We start from the raw sequence: 23338 nt of genomic DNA on the forward strand, positions 1-23338 counted from the left end.
TGCTGGAGGTATGCATGAAAGTAGGAATCCATAGGTTGGTGATAGTTTAATTTACACTCCAATGAACCAGATATGACTTTGGGGGGAAATTGTGCAACTTCTGGAACAAATGCAACCCAGCAATAAAAATACCTCCTTAGGTGACATGAACAATGAGTATGAATGAGATGAGAGAGAACAGAAAGAATAACTGGACCTTTTGGAGACCCAAGAATGATTGAGAAAAGTGACTTTTTAGTGAATATCTGCTTATTAAAAGATCTGTTGAATTTTGAATTTGCAGTTCAGATAAAAGTCTACAAGTCTTCGTAGACATGCTGAAGGAATTAATAGAAGTATGATAGATTTGATCATGTTGAAAGATTGGAAGAACTGGTGAAAAATCCAAGGGTGATGAGAAATTCTGGATGTGGGTTAGACCATTTTTTTGGTACAATCAAGTGTGGTCTTGGGAAAAATGGATATGGAAGTAAAGATGTGAAGCAAAACTGGACTGAAAGTAGAACTGCAGGAAGAGAAAATATAAGTCTTATATGAACAAGTATTAGATTATTCTCTGAAAATAATCGTTTGTTACCTACAGAAATGTTGATTTATCTGTATGGACATCATGTGTTTGATGACTTTGTTTATGAAGTAAAAGAAACAAGCAGCAAACCTCAGCATTCTGTGTTCACTCAAACTCCCTTTTTATATCAGATCTAAATGAAGCCTTCATAATATTCAGTGCAAAGATGCAAAAATGTAGAAAATCCAAAATGGAGCAAATACTTTCTCTTGCTTTTAATTTTTATTTAACATTCTTAACATATACAATTAACAAAACAATATTTAAATTTAAAGGGAAAAAAATTAACCAAAAGAAAAGAAACAGCACCGACCAAATTAAGAATAAAAATTAAAAAAGAAAAGAAAAATAAAATCTATCTTCTATTTTATACCTACCAATAGTCACTGGTTTACTAATAAATACACTACTATAATATAATCAGTCATGGAAAAAAATCTATGTGGTCGCTAGGAGTCAAAAAAAACTTGATAGCACATAATCAATATAATCAGTACAAAATATTATCAGTACAAAATCTCTGCCATGGTAACACATACAGCTGCATCCTTTGATTAATAAAAACATTGCCTTTTCCAAAACAGATAGATCACACATTTCCACAACCATTCCTTAACATCTGGAATAATATCACATTTCCAATTTCTCAATATTATTCTTTTAGCCTCACACACACACACCCCATGCTCAATATAACTATAATTCCTGATAAACAGTCAGATTCCAAAGCTTTGGTATAGAGTTCAACATTACATTAACATCTTTAACTTTTAAATATTTTACCCTAAATCTGCTTATATATATTAATATACTATCCCCAAAAGATATCAAATGATCCCATGGTCATATCATATGGATCAGTGAACCCTCAATTTTTTTATACCTCCAACAGAAAATCTGGGGGGCCGTCCTTTCGAATACATTTTTTGGGGAGTCCAGCATACCCTAAATACAGTTTTTCTTAATGAATCAGTCTGAGATCTGTTGATACCATTTAATATTTTTAAGGATATGAATCCATTGATGGGGCATCATTGGCAATTCCATTGTTAACCCATATTTGAAATATCCCAGAAATGTCCACTCTAAAAATATTCTTGAGCTTTTGATAGTGGTGTGTTGTAGATTTTGATTCTGTCATGGTTTCAATGGATTAAAAAAGCATCTCAAGGGCCTTTGAGGTGGCCAAAGCGTCTGCCCAGGGGGCAGATGTTTTCTCACAGATTTTTATTACAGGCAAGAGTTGGAATTAAAGCTAAATTAATTTCAAATTCTGCTGTGTGATTTCTCCTTGAAGATTAGTGCAAAACAATTGAGGTTAAGAAGTTATTACATTTCTGTTTACCTCTTTACTGTTGCTTATATTTTAGCATTTGAGTGATTGAGTCATAGAACTTTGCTTCCAGTGAATCCACTATATAGCTAGCAGTAATACAATAATGTTAAAGGGACTGCACTCATCTTGGAAACTAAGGGAAAACAGTAGGGAAGAGCAATGATCTCAATCTGTGTTCAGTTGGTCTTCCATATGAAGGTCACATATAACTTTACTGCTCTTCCAGATTTCAAGCTGATATTCACCGCACATTTGTCTTCTACATTTTATTCCTGCACCTTTTCTCATAAACCTCTAACAGAGTAAGTAAGAAGGTGAGAATGACCATTATTTTACACTAAATTCAGACTTAATGGTATAGCAATTACTGAAAGGCCATATTTCATGGCTTTTAAGGTATTTAATGTACCTTTGTGAAGACAAATGATCAGGAGAGCACTTTAACAATGTACATGATAGCTGTATTGCCCACAATTACACCTGCATTTGGAATGAGTGGAGTGTAGCAAAATAAGAAAGGAGGGATTTAACACACAAACACTTTGTTTCTAACAAGGGAGATATGAGCTTCATGTTTCTGAGTTCATTTTTAAATAAATGTTTTTTAATTAGTTGTGATTTTTAAATATTTCTTTTGTCCAGTAAGATTATGTGTCGTCATAATCAGAGCTACCCTGTTCTGTATTGTATTCTGTGATAATATGGAATGGCACCATTCAACCCCTACATTTATTTCCTTCAACAGGAAAATAATCACTACAGTGCTAGGTTGCAAACAGACACGTTTTATACATCAAGATTACACCATAGACCTAAATTAGGAGTAGGCATACTTTGAAAGAAATTGCCTTATTTTGTTATTGGTTGACTTAAGCCCTCCCTCCTTAGGGAATTGTTTAATGAGGATTTTCAAATATTGAGACACTGACTGGTTCAATTAATCATGTTTGCTTCCTATTCCTGTCTAGGGAGGAATTTGCTAGTTCTGTAAAGAGAACCCAATTTATCCATCTCATTCTTTTTTTCCTCCTCCACCTCCAAGTAATTTGTGTAGGAGATGTGCTATCAAATATATCTCCTTTTCTTTCCATCTTTAAATTCAGGGAGTTGGAATGGCATTGAAGCTGATTTCGAGTGATTTTTGAAATTCTCTTGTATACAGTATCATGGGAGGTGATCTCATAAAGGTTAAGCAAAGTGTTACCTGATTAGTACTTGGATGGGAGACCACTGGGTATCTCAGGATTGTGAACTAAACCAGAAACCAAAAAAAAAAAAAATGGAAGAAGGCAGTGATAAACCCCTTGCTGCCAAGAAAACAATACAGATGTGTCCATGTAGTTACTAGCAGTTAAGCTCAACTCAAGTGTGTCTGTGTCTGTATATGTATATGTGTGTGTGCATAATAGTCAAAAAGAAAGTAAAGAGTAGAAGTGTCCTGACATGCAATAATAATTTCTGTCATCAGCGGTTGCTTTTAATAGCAGTTGTCTCCAGTTTTTATTATAGCCCCTTTCTCCCTCACTACTTTATAAATGTTCTTTTCCCCCACATTTTATTTTACTTGAAGTTAAGAATTACTGACGTGTTAACCATCTCAACTGATAATGTAGCGATGCTCTCAGCAACATACCACAAGATAACGAGGCAATTAGAGCTAATCTTTTCAAACATGTTATGATTTGAAAGAGATCATTCTGAATAATACGGCTTATGGGACTTTTGTCATTCTATTTAAGCATTTTAAATTTGCTGTTCAATGTTTTTTTTTAGTATATTGTGAATTTGATGTTTTTATGTCTTTCTTTTTCATTTTGGGGTACCATCTTAGTAGTCACCAGAAGCATGGCGTGTTATGAGCAGTTCATCTCAGAGAACCCAGGCAACAATATATGCATTGTCAACTACTTTAGACCAACACATCTAGCTGGGTCTCAGATTTTCCACAATTGGTAATGCATATTTTACACAAAGGAAAACAAAGAATCTTACATTAGTTCAGTAGGAGCTGCTAATAGCAAAACAGGAGGATAATGAATCTTCATACTGTAATATTATAGTAAATAAAAATATATAATATAACATGACCAAAATCATTAAACCAAAATTTTCCAGTGTATTGATGGAGATGAGGCTCTTGATCTAGAAGGCCACTGGTTATACAATGACCTCAGTGTGGGATATGCATCCAGTGCTGCAAAGTTTCATCATGTTCATCCCTCCCTTCCTGTTTCTTCCTCATCATATTTTATGAGGATAAAGCTGAAATCCTGCAAAGATATGGGATGAAGCATGCATTATGCTAACTGTTACAAGATATGTGGTTCTTTTCTTCCTGTGTTACACTTTTGAGCCCCATCCTAAATTATCAATTTCCCAATGTTGACAAGGCAAAGATGCTTCAATAGAAAAAGGATAGAGTAAAATTTCCTCTCATTCAATGTAATCTTCAGGTATGTTGGATGGCAATTTCTTTCATTGGCAGTCAGCTTAAATGATGGGATGTAAAACATAACGCACCTGGGGGTCACTAGGCTGGCAATATTGCTTTCAAAAGATGTTTAAAAAATGATTCAGTACAGGTAGTCCTCGCATAATAACCACAATAGGGACTGGAAAATTCATTGTTAAGTGGGGTGGTTGTTAAGCAAGGTATCACGTGACTGCACCCAATTTTACATTTTTTGTGGCAGTTGTTAAGCAAATCACCGCAGTTGTTAAGTGGATCACACAGTCATTAAGCGAATCACACGTTTCCTCATTAATTTTGCTTCTGGAAGCTGGCTGGGAAGGTCACAAATGGCGATTACGTGACCGTGGGGGCATTTTGCGATGGTCATAAGTGCAAGGACCAGTCGTAAGTAGCTTTTTAGCACCGTCATAACTTCAAACTGTCACTAAAAGAATGGTTGTTAAGCGAGGACTATCTGTAGTGCTTTAGACCTGCTATTCATTAATACAGCCCATCTTTTTGTGGCTTTTGTGTGAACTTGAAAAAAAGATACAACTTACTTAAGAGATGACTTTAATGCACTGGTTCCTAAATAGCTGTATTTTTTTAAGGCTCTTCTGGATGCCTGAAAAACCACAGCTGCTTGCATTAAAAGCAAAGAGGTATTGTGCTTGCCCAAGATCCAAAGCATTTCTGCAGAATCGTGTTCAAAGCATGCACAACCCTAGCAAATAGTCAGTGGGCAAGGATTGCTCAGGATTTTTGGGGTGTTTTTTTTTTTTTTTTTGTAATATCTGGCTCTCATAGAATGGATATTGGTTTCTAAGGAGCTAGTCTGTAATTGATACTAAAATGATTTCTTAGGAGAGTATTATATTTTAAAAATTCAGAGTTGCAATATGTTTTGCCATCTATTTTTGCATGTAACAGAAATTAAAATTTGCTTCATGTGTGGCTAATAGATCATTTCTAGTTTGCCGTTTGGTAGTAATAGCCACTTTCTTTGCATGATCAGGTGCAAAGTCCATTCATTAAAAAATGGTAATAGCACAACAAGACTGCTTAACAAGACTACTTACGTTTCATTAAGGTTTTGTGGCCTCAAACTATATCATGGCTGTCTTCTAGTGAAGCAAATTAAAAGGACTGAACGATAGATTCCAAACATTGATCCAACTCTGTGAGATATTAAGCCTGGTTTCATTTTCCACTGGGAATTAAATGGCCCACCCTTTGCAGGCTTTTCATCTGAAATTAGATTTTTAAAAATGCTATGAAAACAAATACTGATTTAAGCTGTTAATTATTATACTACTCTTCCTTACTCTGTGCCAATTGCTTTCCATCTGATTTGATTAATTGCCTTTTCTTGATTTGTGGTTTGCACTATGAGAGTTAAAAAGCTAACCTTGTCTATTTAGGCTTTGAAAAATTCTTGACGCAAATTGTTTGTAAATAAATAGGCATAAATATTTCATGGATCCAAAACAAGCAAAAAAGCCTATTATTGTCCAATTTACTGCCTTAGCTATACACACGTACAATATCCTCTCCCTGGGACCTGAATCATCACAGCTTTGTTAAATATTGTAGAATCTTCATGTTTAGAAACAATATATCTTTGTACATCATAAGGCGGAGGGTAAAATGGAATAGTTGCTATCTTTACTCTTTATTTTTGGCCTTTCAAAAACATCTGGTTGGCCATGACTGGAAACAGTGCTACATTAAATGGATTTCATTGCCTGATTCAGCAATGAAACAAATTGATGAAAAATAGTGAAAAATGAACCCCAGTGGCACTGTAATCACAACATCAGCCTCAAAACATTGTTTTTCCTTTTAAATTACTGGTGCCATTGTTGAGGAAATGGTTCCTACCAAAATTTTGTTGCACAATGCTGCTGCAAGAAAATAGTTCCGAAACAGAAATGGTTAGAAATGCCTGAGTTTTTGTACTCTTAATTGCTTGATTAGATGTGAACATCCTGCTGTAATAACATAAACTATGGCTAGAAATTAATATAATTATTCTTGGAAATTTGCTATAACGAAGGGATGTTTGTCATACTGCCCAGAGTCTCATGGTAAAACAGTGCAAATGGTGAGGCATGTAACAATGGCTGTATTCTCCACTCAGCATGCATATGTTTGTTTGCAACATCTTTTTTCCAAACAGGAAGCAGCACAGACCTGTGCAAATGAAGACAAATGGTCTTCTGCAGCACAACAAGCAATAAATAATGGCTAATTTTTATGATGGAGGGGAGAGAGCTTATATCCTTTATTGATGTTTAATCTTTCTTTTGAATATCTTACACTACCTTGCCAAAATCTAAATAGGCATGTGGCATGTTTGCTAGGCTAATCACACTCAGATTTAGTTGCACATTTTCACATTAATCATTTCAGTACTCTAGAATTACATTCTCAGTGTCTGCTGGTACTCAGATTACCAATCAATTTCATTTTGGTAGGCATGCCATGTAGGTTAAAACTAACATATTGTTGACAAGCTGACACAAGCTAGCCACATGGTGGGGCTAGCTAAACCATGGTTTGCTGAATAAGCCAAGTTGTTTGGGTTCACATGTGATCATGGTATACAAATCACAAAGGTTAGTTCATACCAGATGCATAATGTAGTAACCCAACTTGTGTCTTGGTGTAGAAACTAACTGTAAAAATTCACAGAATATAACATATTAAGAATGTTTTAAGGGTTCTTCAAATCAACGCTAAGCCGAATATTAGGATTTTGTCCCTAGTATTGGCATTCCAGGACAGGAAGGCCTGGCGCAGTATGGTTCATGGGGTCACGAAGAGTCGGACACGACTTAACGACTAAACAACAACAACAACAAAATTGGCATTCCATGAGGGAAAAGGGTTCCTGTGGAAGCCTGAAAAAAGACATGGCTGTTTTAAAGAGGTGTTGCATTATTGCTATCGTGCATTCCAAAGTATATCTTTCAAATCTTTTTGAAGCATGTGCTGCCCTGCTAAACAAGTCCAATTCCCCTTTTATGCCTTGATAAGACTTAGTGTCCAGTTACCCATTCATCCTCATTGCCTTTCAGTACACCTGTTCAGGTTTCTTTTAAGATTTTGTAAAATACAGTGCCAGTAACTGGATCTAATCCTTAAATATTCCTTTGGTGTAGAGACAAACTGTAAAGGTTCACAGAATATAACATATTAAGAATTGGCACATTTTAAGTCATGAAAAAGTGGGATCTGGCCAATGCAAAATCCAATGGTATTATACAGGACCAGCTTCTTTTCAAAATCTGTTTCACCCTTTTAACTTACCTTCACTTGGTCACTTTGGTGCTGAGAGTCTTTTCACACATTACCAAAGCAGATATTCCCCATCCTAAAGCTATGTATTAGATTTCTTTAACTCAGTGTTCTTTTGCTAATAGGGAGGGTGGATTTTTATCTATTATTTTTTACTTTCTCTTTGACAAACTGAAGCTAGTATAGATAAATGGAGTATGAGTAAAATAAAAATAAAGTCCGGTCCAAAGAAACACCAACATAATTGCAATAGCATTAGAAAACATTTGGCCCCCAATTTGGCCTCCCTTTAGCAGCTTTCACCCATAGGATCTGACCCAGAGAAAATCTCTGTAGCCAGCTGTCCCTCCATCCAGATCTGCCTCCAAAGTACCAATTGCCCAGCCTCTGTTGTCTTGGATGGCCCACAAATGGAAGTGGCCAAGGATATGATTTCGCTGAGAATGGAAGAACATTCTTTTTCAAGTCAAAATATGCATCTTCTTGTAAATCAGTTCTGCGAGGTTTATAGATGTTCCAGTATGTAAAACCAAGAAACCTATTTGGTTTTCATGAAAACCAAAAGGAATTTGTACAATTTTAGGTTTCTGAAATTGTGTGGACTAGATGCCCATATTGCCTACAAACCTTTATTAATTGCAAATGCAACTTGGCATATTAAGTTTGTTCTCCACTGCAGGGTGCTAGTATTATTTTATCTTTTAAAACACACTTTTTGTATAAACGAATTAATCCACTATTGAAATCCAAATATTGCACAACTAGAACAATTGTTACCTATAACATACAGGTGCTATTTTTACTTGCTTTCAACAGATGCTGTTGAGAATGTAATAGATTTATCCCAGTTATTACTAATTTAAACTAATGCACAGTCTGATCACTGTTGTCAACCAATCTTGCAAAGCAGGTATGTTCTTTCAAGTAACTGGTTTATAGCCATTTGTTGTGCACTTATTTCCATGTGCAGACAGAGTCAGTGTTCTAAACAGTAAATTGGTAAAATTGGCAATCTCTAGCATATTAGTGGGAAAATAGTATCTGCGTATTTCTGTAGTTAATGGTCCTTCAGAAGAGTATCCATTTTAGGATTTTAATACAACTTGGGGGACCCTGTTTGAAATTTTTCATATTAAGGGGAAAAAAATCTCAGAGCCTGCAACAAAAAATGAAAAGGAACTGTTATTCAAAGATTTGTTCTAATTTTGAGCAAAACAATAGTAATGCAAGGAGGGGGGAAATCCCAAAATCATTCTGTAAAGTCAACCATGTCTTTTATAAATGTACATTAGGCTTTAAATATTTGAAATGTGCATTGTTGTGTATGGCCATGCTAAATGGAAAAGGATATAAATGTAGATCATGCTAGAGTGCATTATTTATTAATATGATGCAGTTCTAGAACTTATGAAGGAAAGCCAAAAAAACTGCAAAAATAAATTTTCAATGAGCCTAATTCAACAAAGCACTGTATTCAGAATTTAAGATAATAGATATTGCTAGTCCAATAGGGACGGTCTGCCAAACACCTGGTTCCCCCAAAGTTCCTCCTAGGGGCCAAGAATCCTCAAAAGACTCTTGGAACTGCTTCTGTCAGATTTTTTTTCTTTATCACTTTTTCTCACTGTAGCTTCCCCATACAGTGACTGAAATGATGTACAGTGCTAAGCTGTATATGGCTCAGATTCTAGTTAAAAAGGTATAACACATCCTGAGTCTGTAATCAAAGCTTATTGCAGGTTAGTTTATCTTAAACACAAGTCAGCATTTTTTTCCAAGCCTGATAAGAGGTGCAGAAAAAGAATATGAGGCACAGGAGTGACTACTAACAGAACAGTGTCTCCATAAGTGCTTCCAGTATGCCACTTCTGCTTCTCGATCTCTGTGGAAATGTATGGATGAATCACAGATAACAAAGATTAGCCTTCTCTCACCCTGCACTTGAGAGCTCCAATCCACATTGGATTACCATGTTTTTATGCTGTTGTCTAAAATCAGAACAAGGAGAAAAACATTTATTACTACAAATAGAAATATGTGCCACTAAATTCATCACAGCATAGCACAGAACAGAACAGAACAGAACTCCATTTGAATAAGCAGTATTCCATTCATTCTGAAAAAAAAAATCATCTGCATTTTTGGATTCTTATAAAAATTCCTGATTTAACCATTTATTAATCCTTGCAAAACTATTCCTGTTGTCAGCATTCTTTTGTCCCTCAAGTGGTCTATAAATGGTTACTAAATGAAAAGATTTGCTTCCACTTTTTAAAAATTAATCTTTATAAATATTACCATAACATTAATCTCAGATTACATCTTTATTTTTATTAATTGAGAACTTCACTGAGAACAGAAGGGAATATAAAATAAAAGGATATATCTTTCTTCTGCTCTACATCAAATTTAAATTCTATAAATTGTAGGTCACACAATAAAAGGTTAAAAATATAATATATATTCAGTGTTAACTATGAATTGTTGACATTGTATACTATAAAAATTGCTAATTTCTTCTAAACCTCTTGTTTCTATAGCTCATGAAATATTCTGGAATGTAATCTTAAAATACAATAAAACCATTTTTGTGGTTGGTCACATTAATTCTGAGTCAATTTAATTTAATTGTCTAGCCCATTTAGAATTTTGAGAGCATGTTGTAGGAATCCCACAGAATGGTTACCATGGGATGGTTGTTCATAAAATTATTAGCATGGTGGACATGGCTAGTCACAAAACACATTTTTCTCCAAAGCCTGTTAGATGGATTGCTGTCTCCCATGATGATCTCAACATTCCAGCTTACTTTTCCTCTTTTCTACTGGGCAGATGAGCCCAGTTTTAAACAAAATACTGAACTATGGGCAACTGCCATTTTTTGTATATAAAATGTCAATATGCTATTGCTTTTTTTAAAGATTAAAAATATTACAGAAAAAAAAATCCCTGATGCATCCTTATAGCAAAGGCAGTTGAATACCAGCTCAGAATATTGGCAACTGCTCCATTCTAAGCTCCCTTCCTCCTAGGCACATGATCTGGAGCATATGCACATATTCACACAAACATACACAGATACAACCTGAGAGGAGAATAGAAATATCCACAGAGATGTAACCTGTTACTTTGTTATACGGAAGAAAATACAGATTCCTCCTAAGCATCTTTTTCAGTCAGAAGACTCTCTATTAACGAACATCTCTTCAAGAATTGTTCCAAAGCTAAAATATCATTGACAAACAGTAACATGTAGAAGTAACAAAGCAAAATATACAGATTCCTTTGAAATAAAAAGGAATATCACAAAACTGGCTACATAGATGCAGCAGTGTACCACACATGGAGGGATCCAACCAGATGAAGAACAGCTGGATTGATTGGGAGTAATTAAGCCATAATTCTAGTCACACATTTATTTATTTTTATTTATTTAATAGACTTGTCCCCACCCATCTCCCCACAATGGGAGAAACCACCTGATTCCTATACACAGAGAGGGGCTGTGTATACTTGTGCATTGTACATATCCTGGTTCAGTGACCAAGGATCTTTAGTTTAGCATGATGTACAAATACCGACAATAATTACAAGCGAGTTAAACTTATGCCATCAACCTAGCAAGAAATTTCACCTGATAGGAATGTGACTTGTATCCACCAAGAGACAGGAGAGAGAGAGAGAGAAATGAGATTCTTCATTTTTTAGAAGTATTGGGCTGTTTAGCGCAAAACATATATGGCAGTCACCAGGAGTCTAGACTGATCTGAAGGCAGAAAAAAGAAATTTATTTATAAAAGCAAATATGCTGGTTACCTTTATACATTCTGTGCATGCATATATATATATAAGTATGTGTGTGTGCGCACATACACACAATGTTGATAATTTTGCTGGAATGCTAAAAAACACCATGGAGGGGGGCTTTCTCTCTAAGATTTGGAAATAGCAGAGGTAGCATAAAACAAACCGAAGTAAAGAAATGAATCTATGCCTCCATAAAAGCTGTGCATTGGTCCAATCTGTTCAAGAGAATAGACTAAAGCAGGATTCCTCAACCTTGGCAACTCAAAGATGTGTGACTACAACTCCCAGAATTCCCCAGCCAGCATGGCTGGCTGGGCAATTCTGGGAGTTGAAGTCCACACATCTTCAAGTCACCAAGGTTGAGGAACCCTGGGCTAAAGGATTTTGCATGCTTGTAGGCATAGCAATTGCTTCAAGAGCAGCTAGGAAGAAATGGCATCTTGCATTTGCATCTGTGCTGCCTTTCCTTGCTGCAGTAAGTGGCCGATCGGGTCATTAACCCCCAATGTCTTCTTTTGTGAGAAAGCTGTTTCCCCATAATCTTGTTCTTGGGGTGGGTGTTGCTCCACATCAGTGAGACGGCATGCCTGTGCATATTGGCTGTGCTTTTTGTGTATTTTATTTTCTTAAACTTTATCAGGGCTTCCTATAGTGCACTCTATTTCTATTATTTTAGATTAATAGAACTTTAAGAACCTAATCAAATGAAAGCTATTTTCTATAATAATTAAGTATCTTTTTAATTAGGGGTGGTAATGGCAGTAATTACCTTTCCATATACATCCCAGAGGTAACATTCCCCCTCACCCCCAAAATATTTCCTGTTGTCTTAATATGTTAAACCATTAGCACTTCAACCACAGGACCACTGATAGATCTTTTCTTGTTTCTTTGTGTACAGAGAGTTTGGGTGGAGAGATCCAGAACTTCCAGAAGTTATTCAGATGTTACAGCATCAGTTCCCTTCAGTACAATCTAACGCTGCTGCTTATTTACAGCATCTCTGCTTTGGCGACAATAAGATAAAAGCTGAGGTAAGAAAATTATTTAACAGGAGGGACATATGTCGCTGTGTGTATTTGTGTGTGTGTCTGCATCTTGCTGTTGCAATTCTGGGGTGACTTCATCAGACCAGTATTAAGTCATTCTGAGTAGTGCCTTGGTTTGAGCTGGGCTGCAGACCTGGCCCATTATGGGCAGACTTCATGGATTATGTTTTGGGGGAAGAAAGAAAATTGCTTTTTATCATAAAGGTATGTGCAACTTTCTGTGCTCTCTGTGTTACAAAAATGTGTTAATCAAATTTGATACCACTTTTTGCCTAATTTTTTTCTTATAGCTAGGTCTTGATGAGAGAGGAAAATATAATGTCATCAGGTTCAGCCAGGTTAAACAGAAATAATTGGTTCTGTAAAATACCACTTTTCAAAAGCTTTTCAGTACAAAGATCAGATGTATTATTGCCTTATATTAGCCTGTCTTAAGCATCCTTGCTTTAACAAACAAGCAGGTGACTGGTTTTTATGGATTATGACAGTTGCCTCATCCAGGGAATTTTGTCTTGAGTTGGTTTTTCTTTGGAAACTGAAAGCAAGTGAAGGACTTCTGTCATTTCTTCTCAGAAATACATGAAGGCATTACTCATCTTTCTACAAGAGATTGTTTCAAAAAGATGATTTACATAATTCACACATGGTATGGGGAGGAAAGGGGAACTCAGGTTAATGCCAGCAATTATAGGAAATTTTGCCAAAAACTGTACAAGTAGTCCTTGCTTACTGACCACTCATTCAGCGACCATTCAAAGTTACAGCAGCACTGAAAAACTAGACTTACGATTGGTCCTCAAAGTTGCAGCCATTGCAGCACCCCTGTGGTCACATGATCGTGATTTGAGTGCTTGGCAAGTGGCTCACATTTACAATGGTTGCAATGTCCTGCGATCATGTCATCACCATTTGCAACATTCACAGCCGGCTTCTGAGAAGCAAAGTCAATGGGAAAACCAGCAGGAAATCACAAGTTGCAGTCACGTGATGCTGCACTTAATGACCCACAGTGATTTGCTTAACAACCGCAGCCGGAACTGACAGAACTGCCGTTGTAAGTTAGTGTGGTCACATAACATTGCACTTAACAACCATGCTGCTTAGTAATGGAGTTGCCAGACCCTATTGTGGTTGGTAATTTTCTTTGAAAAGAAGATTATTCATTTCAAAAAGATTATTATTCTAATATGTGTAGTTTGCCCAATATGATGTGTCATTCTCACAATCACTTTCTACTTAATCTTTTATTAAGATGATTATTTATCTCTTAATTTTTCTTGGAAAAGCAACTTAATAGGTAATGGTATGTTTTAATTGTACACCAGCAGCTCCCTTCCACTGACGTTGGACTGTTCACTCTTGACGCTGCTTCTGTAAATTGTTCTTTTGCTGTTAACTTCGGGAAGTCCTTTAGGAACCTTAATGATTGAGAAGCTAATCAGTCAATCCTGCATATTAGCTTTTCTGATTATATATCATAGATTGCTCTTCTGTTCTGTCAGAAAATGTACTTTTTCTGACTTCTTCCTAGAGCTGCAATGTCAAACTTATTTTTGTGTATCCTGAGCAAAGCACAAGACTTAAACTATGAAATGAGAATTTGATACAAATGGCATGCTGGACTGCTTGATTTAGAATCATAGAATGTAAGAGTCAGAAGGGATCTTGGAGATCAGATCATCATCACTGCCTGTCCAGTGCACTGTTACAGCATCCCTGACAGATGGTCATCTAACCTCTATTTACCCGCCTCCAGCAAAGAAGTCCACCTCTTCCTGAGGCAATCTGTTCTATTATTAAACAGCCCTTACCAGTAAGAAATTCTTCCTAATGTCAGATCTGCTTCCTTATAATTTAAACACATGGTTTCTTCTCTTGTCTTCTGGAACAACACTAAACAGAGATGCTTACTATCTCCCACATGACAACCCTTCAGATACTTTAAGACAGCTGTCATGTTTCCCTGCAGTCTTCTGTTGTCAGACTAACCATAGCCAACAATTCCTAATGTTCCTTGTGAGTTTTTCCTTCCAGGAAAGTTACAAGAAACTTCTCTTACAATCATGGTTGCTCTCCTCTGGACATGGTTCAGTTTTTCAGGGTCCTTCCTAAAATGTAGTGCCCAGAACTAGATACAGTATTATTGGTGTGGTCTAACCAGAGCAAAATAGAAAGGAAAGATTACTTCTCTTGATCTTGGCTCTATACCTCTGTTAATGCAACCTAGGGGTGCATTTGCTCTTGGCTTATATTCAGCATGTGAGCCTCCAAAATAGCCAGATACTTTTCATACACATTGTTACCCAGTATATGGTGGGTCATATAATTTTTTTCCTATTCAGAGAAGGACTTTGCACTTGTTTTTGTGGAGATCCATCAGTTTGGTTTCTGTCCATTGTTCCTCCTGGATCAGCTACTCTACCAAAAAAGGAGATCAGGTTGATTTAGTCCAGATCTAGTTCTGTCATTAAAGTACAGCAGTTGCTTTATGCACAAACACTAAGGGAATGACAGCAAGGTTTTGAAAAATACGATTTGCTGCCCTTCCCTTAATCCGTGTGGCTGCAGTCAGATGTGGTAAAAGATACTGCTTCATTACGAGTGCTGAAATACAATTCTGATACCAGTTCAGTTCACTTTTGAATATGAAATGGAAGGAAAAGGGGTTGTCGTTCATTGTGGGAGCAAAATGTTTGGGGCAGCCCTGCTTTAGCCTCATTTCAGATGAGTGCAACTGTGATACTTATATTGTAGCTTAACTTATATACCTTTTTTTTAAACATTATTTCCTCATTTATTAAATTATTTTGTCTACTGAGCTCCTTTGTGGAATTTGCAGAAAATGCCTGCTCTGGAATCACAATTAGAGATACAGGTAGTCCTCGCTTACCGACCACTCGTTCTGCAACCATTCAAAGTTACAGTGGTGCTGAAAAAATAACTTTATGGCCAATTTATGATCATTTATAACCTTCACAGCATCCCTCAGCCATGTGATCACCCTTACAGTCAATACACGTCCTGACTTGTTCCTGACCTGTGTTTTTTTCTTTTTTCACCCCTTCCAGAGCAGACAGATTGGAGGGGAAGGGATTGCAAGAGAGTAAGCTGTTTGCTGTTCTACACATTGAAAGCAATGCAATCGCACCAGCAGCCCAGGGCTGGGAGCTCCTACACAGCTGGGAGCACTTCACAGCTTACAGTATTCTCTTGAAGTCCCTTCTGCAGTTTTTCTGCTCTGCAGGGGGGAGGGTGAGAAAAAACAAGTGATTTCTGAAGGCAATCTCTCCTTTGCCTGACCTTTTCTCCCCATTTTCAGAGATTGGAGAGGGATTTCAAGACAGCAAGCTGTTTGCTTTTCTGCACATCAACAGCAATGCTATTTGTGCCAGTAGCAGGAAAGAGTCAGGCAAAGGAGAGATTGCCTACAGAATTTGGCCTCTTTTGCATTTCAGTTTGATTTTTGAATTGCTGGTTTTTCTTTAAGTTAGACTGTCAAACACCCACTCAGAAACAAAAGGAGAGACTGTATTTTGAAATACATTGTTCCTGTTTTGGTCCTGCTTTGCTGATGGGTTAAATTCTTGGCTACCAACATATTAGAAGGGCATTTGGCTGAGACTACAATTGCTTTCTGGACATATGCCTCAAGTTGGTTGCTTAGGTGTCAGGAACCATTTATGTATTCATAAAACACTCTTTATGTTTGCTTTTATTGATTTCATTTGGAAGGCATTTAATTTTTCTTTTCCAAATTTGTACTGATGCATGAATAATTTAAGTGGACTAAATGATTCTGGTTAGGAATGGCTGCATTAACAAGATCCAGGTGACTATTCTGGTATTATATTCAATTTTGCTGTCTCTCTTTTAAAAAAAAGAAATCCTTTCTTTCTGGACTGGGTTATACACTTCTGCTTGTAGCTAAGAATTGAAGCTACAGTGAATGGTGGTAGAAAGGCATAGCAAAAATCCAAAATAAGAATGCTTTGTTTGAATAATTTTCAAACCCAGAATTAATACAGGACCAAAATGTGTCAGAAATTACCCTAGCTGAGCCAGGACAAAAAAAATTAATCTGGTTTTGGATCAGACCAAAGGCTACTCTAGACCAACATTCTTTTTGCATCTTTGCCAACCAGCAGCTGGTATAAAAAGTCATGCTGCCTTACTGTGTATGAAGAAAATATAGTACAATCATACTTTCATTCTTAGATTAAGGAATAACTCATTTTCATTTAATAAAACATTACATGTTATGCTGCTATATCACATAAAATTTATTTCCTAACCCTTCTGCAAAAAAATCAAAGCACTCTGTATTTTGTTTTTTCTCATTTAATCTACATAAATAGTAAGAATTATATTAGGTTAAAAGAATAGTTTTGAAGCTGAGCCCTGATTTTCACCAACGAATCTAACTCATTATTCAACTGCACTTGATCTTAAAACCTTAGCAACATTATGAACAGTTCATTTATTAAACGTTTACTAGTGGCATTAGTCAGTATTATTTAGCAATTCATTTCAGAGCATGCCATCAACAATTGGGATTAGATTTTACAAAAGTCACAACAGTTAATGATTTGCTGGTCCAAATATGGTCAAACTAAAGTTCTTGTGACTGCAAAAGAAATTAATATTAAACCTATGCCTTCTTTGAATTCTGTAGTTCTGCAAATATGAATAATTCTTCTGGCAAGTGGCCAGACAAGAAGGCATTAAAAAACCTGTAATAGCCCTTGTGCTTCACCCATTTTAAAAAAAAGAATTCAATGGAACTTCAGATTTCTTGAAGAGGCATATTCCTTCCTTTTAACTCCCATATTATTACTTTAAAGAGGGACAATATGTACTTAAGGTAATCAAATTTTGGTTGTTCAAGAAATTTTAATTCTTAGATAGTATTGTAGCTTTAATTTGACTTAAACTCATCTCTTAGCTTAATTACATCCCGCCCCAGCACCTATTTTGTCCAACTAGTAGAGTTACTTTTTTATTTATACATAAAAGAATGGGCAGGCTTGAGGCTTAAGGGCTTTGGGTGAGGATTCCAGATTCACGCCAAATGTTAATCCTGAATTGTTACTTTTAATGCAAGAGCAATAATCGCATTGTTTTTAGTTAATCTAATTGAAATGAAGCCAAATTTAGTGTTGGTCCTTGCCTTTTATAATTCTTTGTCCTTGACTAAACTTTCACTCATGGGTTGAAAGTCCATAAAGTCCAAGTGAGGTCCTGAATCTGAAAAAAATTGCATACTTGTCATGTGCAAAATAATGCATTTGCTTTTGTACAAGAAAAGCCAAGTAAAAATTCCTGCTCATTTATGAAATTTACATGTCACCGTGTTTCAGCTGGACATGTCATACAGTTGTGAGAATAAAATAGGATTGCACCTTATGCCATCCTTAGCTCTGTATAGATAATCATTGTGGGGATGATAAGAGTTGTAGTCCTCCACATCTGAAATACACCAATTATGGAAACACCCTGAGTATGAGCAAGAAATGGATTCCAGGTGCAAAGCAATGAAGATAAAAGGGAAATATTCTTTTGCAGTGACTTCCACTAAGATCTGTGGGATTAAGAAACATGTGAGTGTATGCTTTGTGTATGTGAGAAACCTGCCTCTGTAAAAATGGCCTTTTTCTGTTCCTAGCCCATTATTTTAATATGTTTTCATTGTGCACAAATTCATTGTAGATAGTAATCCAATTCTACATAACAAGATAGCATCACAGAGCTTGATTGAAAAAAAAGCAGAAATTACATTTGAAGACTGAAGACTAGCTAGATTGGTATGATAGAAATTATGTACCATGTGAACTGGTGGCAGGCTACCTAGGAAAAGTCTCCAGCTCAGAAGTCTTTTTAAAAGATGAAATTGAGGGACAGGTCTTACACTATCTTACTAAGAAAGAAAACAAGAAGAGCAATGAAAAGGGGTGTAGGTTTAGTAGAGAACTTTTTAAAAAAGGGACTTGTTAAACACAGAGGTCATTCTTCTGAAGTAATTTCTCATGGTTTTAAAGTAATCTAGCTCTTCTGTATGAGATCACTCTTCAAAAGGATTGCATTGCACTGTTTCACATGCCAGCTTCATTTTGTCCTGATGGAAAATGGCAGCAGACCATCAGTGGCAATGATATAACAGGTCACAAAGGTTTCTGGCATCAGTGACTTTTTACTGTATGCTAGGAAATTAATTTCACCCATGAAAGCAACAGGAGCAGCAGACTGGGTAGGGAGGCGAAATAAGGGGGCAGTGATTAGTGAACTATCCATTCTATTTCTCTGCCTGCCTTCCATCCTTAACAAACACTTTTATAAGTGAGACTATTGCTTTCATTCACTTCATGCATCTTTGCCCATCATTTTATTGTAGCAAAGTAATTAAAATGAACACGGGACAGAAACTAGAAATATTTTCTCCCATTCCTTTTCTACTGATTTCAGTATAGCAGGCCAGCCCAACTTTTGGCCTACAGGCTAATTTTCACCAGCAATACATGGTCAGTCAACCTCCCATTTATCTCACTTGGAGGTAGTCAGGAAAAGACAAGAGCCACAGATGGGTGATGGTCAGCTTGGACAATTACAAACTGATTGTTAAAGCCTTCTGTAAATTGTAAGTAAAACCAGGATTTATGTTCTTGCGGGTTTTTTAGGCAGGGGGGCAGGGAGAAGGGAGACGTTATCAGAAACCACAGTTGGCATCACATCTAATTGCAGCAAATGACTGCTTCTCTGCACTGTTAAAAAGTTAGTCTGTGTTCTAAGCTGATTGTCTCTACTCTTGATCTGATTCTTGCAACATATATCAACATACAGGCATTTCTTTCCTCCATCATTATTTTAATTATAATCACTATTACACCAACTGAGATTTTTATTTCCTTTCCCTTGAAAAGACCTGATGTCAATAAAAGTCCATTAAGGGTTACCAGAGATAACAACATACCTGTTTTAACCTTCATCAAATACAGGTAGTCCCCAGTTTAACAATGAGAATATTCCCAAGGTCTGTCCTTAAGTCAAATTTGTATGTAAGCCAGAACAGCATTATTGTATAATATTGTATAAGTAGAATTGTGCAATTAACTCTAACCATTGTGTATTTAATTCAAATCATTGTGTATTTAACTCGAATTTTGCTACAATAGGCATCATTCTTAACCATGGGTCGTATGTTAACCAGGCGTTCTTAACCTGGGGACTACCTGTACCTAAATTTCTGTTACTTTGCCATCAGTTGAGTCTGTTGAAATTAGTACGTTCTTTCTTCTTTCCCCTATTTTTTTTTAACAAAGAAGTATTCTGTTTTTTAAAAAAGTGAACAGTTCATATCGTATTTTTGTTTTGATCTCTGAAACCATCTTTACACAGGCTTACTGAAGATGTATTGATACAGAGTCATGAACAGTCCCATAGAGTTACTCATTTCCTTCTTCCCCTTTATTCCTTTTTGGGGGGGGGGACTGGGGTGGTTGGGGTTAAATTTGTATCAATTTTAATGCTGATCAAGATGATAAACCCAGATTGATTTTTTAAAACTATGTTTAATCTTTGAATTGTAACATGATTGCGTCTGTGTTGCCCCACTAACATATATCATAACCAAACCAAATACATGTAATAATAGTTTACCTTTTCTCTGTTTATTCTGCCTCCATTTTGCCTTTTCTGTTGTATCTAGGTTTAGATTGCAGGCCCTTTCAGTTTTTGTACAGCACCATGTGGATACATAATGTTATGTAATTAATGAAGATAATGATGATGAATGTTGAATTGAGAAGCCTCAGGATATATTATATCAGTGCTAGATCATAATTCATGCATAATGGCAAAACCAGCTCAACTTAGGCAAATTAGCTAAGCATGCTGATGTCACGCAATTCAAGAGGCACCAGTGCCTCCATTAAGTATAACTCCTGTGGCATCAGGTGGGAGAGTGCATGGGACTGAGAGGGAAGGAGGAAACCTCTTGAGCATATATGGAACTGATGTTGCTGTTCTCTCTCACTGCATTTGAACATCAAGAAAGTTGTTATTTATGGCCAAAGGCCAACTGGATAAAATGCTTAACAATAGTGAGCAATAATGAAAAAACAATAAATCATTTATAAGAGAATACAACGGCATAATGTCTCATTGTATCCTCAACCCCCCAACCATCCCTTCTGATGAGATGAGCAGGAAATATGCCATTGTTTCACTTCAGTTTTGCTCTCGTTATCCTTTTTAGCAACACATCTGGAAGATACCAAGTTAGCTCCTTGTTAAATGTATTGTGGTTTTCCTTATACATTATTTTTAATTTCATATTTTGAGATTTCAAAAAACCAGTCAAGGTGTTCACACTAACATCACTTTAAATACATAACTATTGAAGGTGAAATGTTGTACATCTCTCAGCTGCAGTTTAAATTGGATTTATATTCTGTTATTCTACTTATTTATTTATCTAAATATTTTATGCCATGCTTCATTTATACAGATTCTGAAGTGGTTTACAACAGTTTAATAAAGCAGAGCTATAAAATGAAACTGTCTAATAAAATGGCCAAGATTTTAACTGGAGTTAATGGCTGGGAAAAGTCATCAGGGAAAAACATTCTTAAAACATACTTGGGCTGAGGACTGGTATATTACACGGGGAGGATCATTCTAAACTACCGTATTTTTCCGACAATAAGACGATACTTTTTTCTAAAATCCTTACGCTAAAAATTGAAGGGCGTCTCATTCAAGGAAGTCAGCCGAGGAGAGAACCACACGGTTCCAAACTGCCCATACTTTGTTTCTGCAGAGAGGCTTCCTCCTATTGCTAGCCTCCAGTCACAAGTGAAATAGCTTGTCTCCCAAACAGACTTCCTCCAATCACGAGCCTTATGTAACTGACGTCAGCTGATGCTGAACAAACCAATTGGAGGAAGTCTGTTTGCAGAGACAAGCTATCGGCAGTTTCACTCGTGCTTGAATGTAATCAGTTAAGCAAAAGAGCCTGAAAATAGAGCTGCAGAGAGACGGTTTGGACCTCCTCCCACCGAGTGTATCAGGTCAATGTTAACTAATTACTAAATAAAAATGTGTTCTGCACTATCTTTAAAATATTGATTTCTTAATTTTGGGTTGGAAAAGTGGGGGTTGTCTTGTACATGTGTCTTATTGACGGAAAAATACGGTATATCCAGGCAAGCTTTTAATTTTCAGCTCTTTTTTTTTCATTCTTATATCCCACTTTGCTAAAAGGGCTAACATATATGATAATATAGCATGTTTCAATGCATGCTTAAGAGTTATGTATGTTGCAGCAAAGTAAATATAAGCATCTAAGTATGGTTTTTAAAGGGAAAAAGAACTGATAATTGAAATCAGAGACACCCACAATAATTTAAATGTCTATAAATACTGTACATTAGAGTATGAAAAAGGGGAAGTTAGAAACTAATATTTATAAAGTTTTTAGTAGTTTTTTCTTCTTTTTTCCTCTCTTTTTTGTATTTTTAAACAACACATAGTAGAGATTTTGGCACTCAGCTCAGAGATTCAAATTCTTACTTACATTGTTAAAATAATTTAATGTTCTTAAATGTAATTTAATGTTTTCTGTGATTAATTTCTAATCAAAGATACATTGAGCACTAACTGTATAATCTTGGTAATTTGTCCATTGATAGATATGATATTTCTGTACCAATTAATTTTTTTTTCTTTTTCCTCTCCTTTTGCGTTTTCCCTCTTTTTTATTTTAAAAATTATTAATACATAAATTTTTTTAAAAAATTTTAAATCCTGGGGGGAAAAAAGAGATTTATGTATGCCTCTGTTATCAAACATGTTCTATACCTAGAAAGCAGCAATAGGCTCTTTCATATGGTATTTCATATGGGAAACCTTTAAAGGGTTCCAGTCAGCTTGATTAGAAATAAAGTAGTAGAGGAAGGCAAACTGTATTTATTGTTGATTTGGGTATTTATTGTTATTTTTGCTGCGGTTTTTCATTTGTCACAAAAGTTTTATTATTTGGTTATTCTTTTTACTATGTTTAATAGTACACTGGGCATTTTGAATAACTGCTTTTTGCAGGAGGGGGAAAGGCAGAGTATATCTTTTTCTTTCTTTTTTTTTTAGTAATATGTATACACACTCAAGCCAGAAAATTTTAATATTTGCATGTTTATACAGTAGATACATGTTGAAGGCTGAATTTATTCCATTCTTAAAAAATAAAGCTCTCTGGTCAAGCAAGCTAAATGTTGCACCCTGGAAATAACCAATTTTAGAATTTGAAAGTTGAGTTGGGGAGGCATGAGAATAGGAAGATCAAAGCCCTTATGCTGTATCTCCTCCTCAGTTCTTTTACATTAAACTAGTTCCTCTTTCTGATTAAACTTCCCTGGAACTTTTGGTTCTGCTGATGCCTGCAGGTCAAATGTCAAATCCCATATGGTCTAAATTCAGTTAGAGTTAGTCAGCTTATTTCTGTGATGTAGGCTATGTGTGATGGCAGTATTCTAAAAACATATTAAGTATTATGACTTGAGTTTAATTTTGTTAGGTGCCATCAAGACAGATGTGAGTCCTGGTGATTGTATGGATGAACATAACTTCTTTCTGGTAATAGTCTGTAGCTCTTCCAGGGGCATTCCAATAATCTCTTTGATCCCATCCATCCACCTTACTCAATTGTTTTCTGTTTCCTTCAATCTTGCCAAGTATAATTTTTTTTGCTAATCCATCATCCACTGACCTCATACACATATATATGGGTTTCTTCTTCCTCATCATTGCCTCAGGGAAGCAGTCAGCTTTTTTTGGTT

At 36.0% G+C, this 23338-nt stretch overlaps 1 protein-coding gene across 7 annotated transcripts in view; it reads left to right on the top strand.

The window, feature by feature from the left end:
* The window catches only part of CTNND2 (catenin delta 2), a 251115-nt gene that overhangs the window by 90148 nt on the left and 137629 nt on the right, over positions 1-23338 (top strand). For all 7 annotated transcript variants that reach the window (XR_015794248.1, XM_025164960.2, XM_088131557.1 and 4 more), the window contains one exon: positions 12365-12497. Coding sequence is in view for 6 of the 7 variants with exons in the window: in XM_025164960.2 (XP_025020728.2) it covers positions 12365-12497 (133 nt within the window). In the remaining variant the exon portion in view is untranslated. The remainder of the gene's footprint in view (positions 1-12364; positions 12498-23338) is intronic.

This window comes from Python bivittatus, unplaced genomic scaffold, assembly GCF_059951505.1.
Source record: "Python bivittatus isolate LINGU-HERP-01145 unplaced genomic scaffold, Pbiv_v1 ctg000960_np1212, whole genome shotgun sequence".
Lineage (NCBI taxonomy): Eukaryota > Metazoa > Chordata > Lepidosauria > Squamata > Pythonidae > Python > Python bivittatus.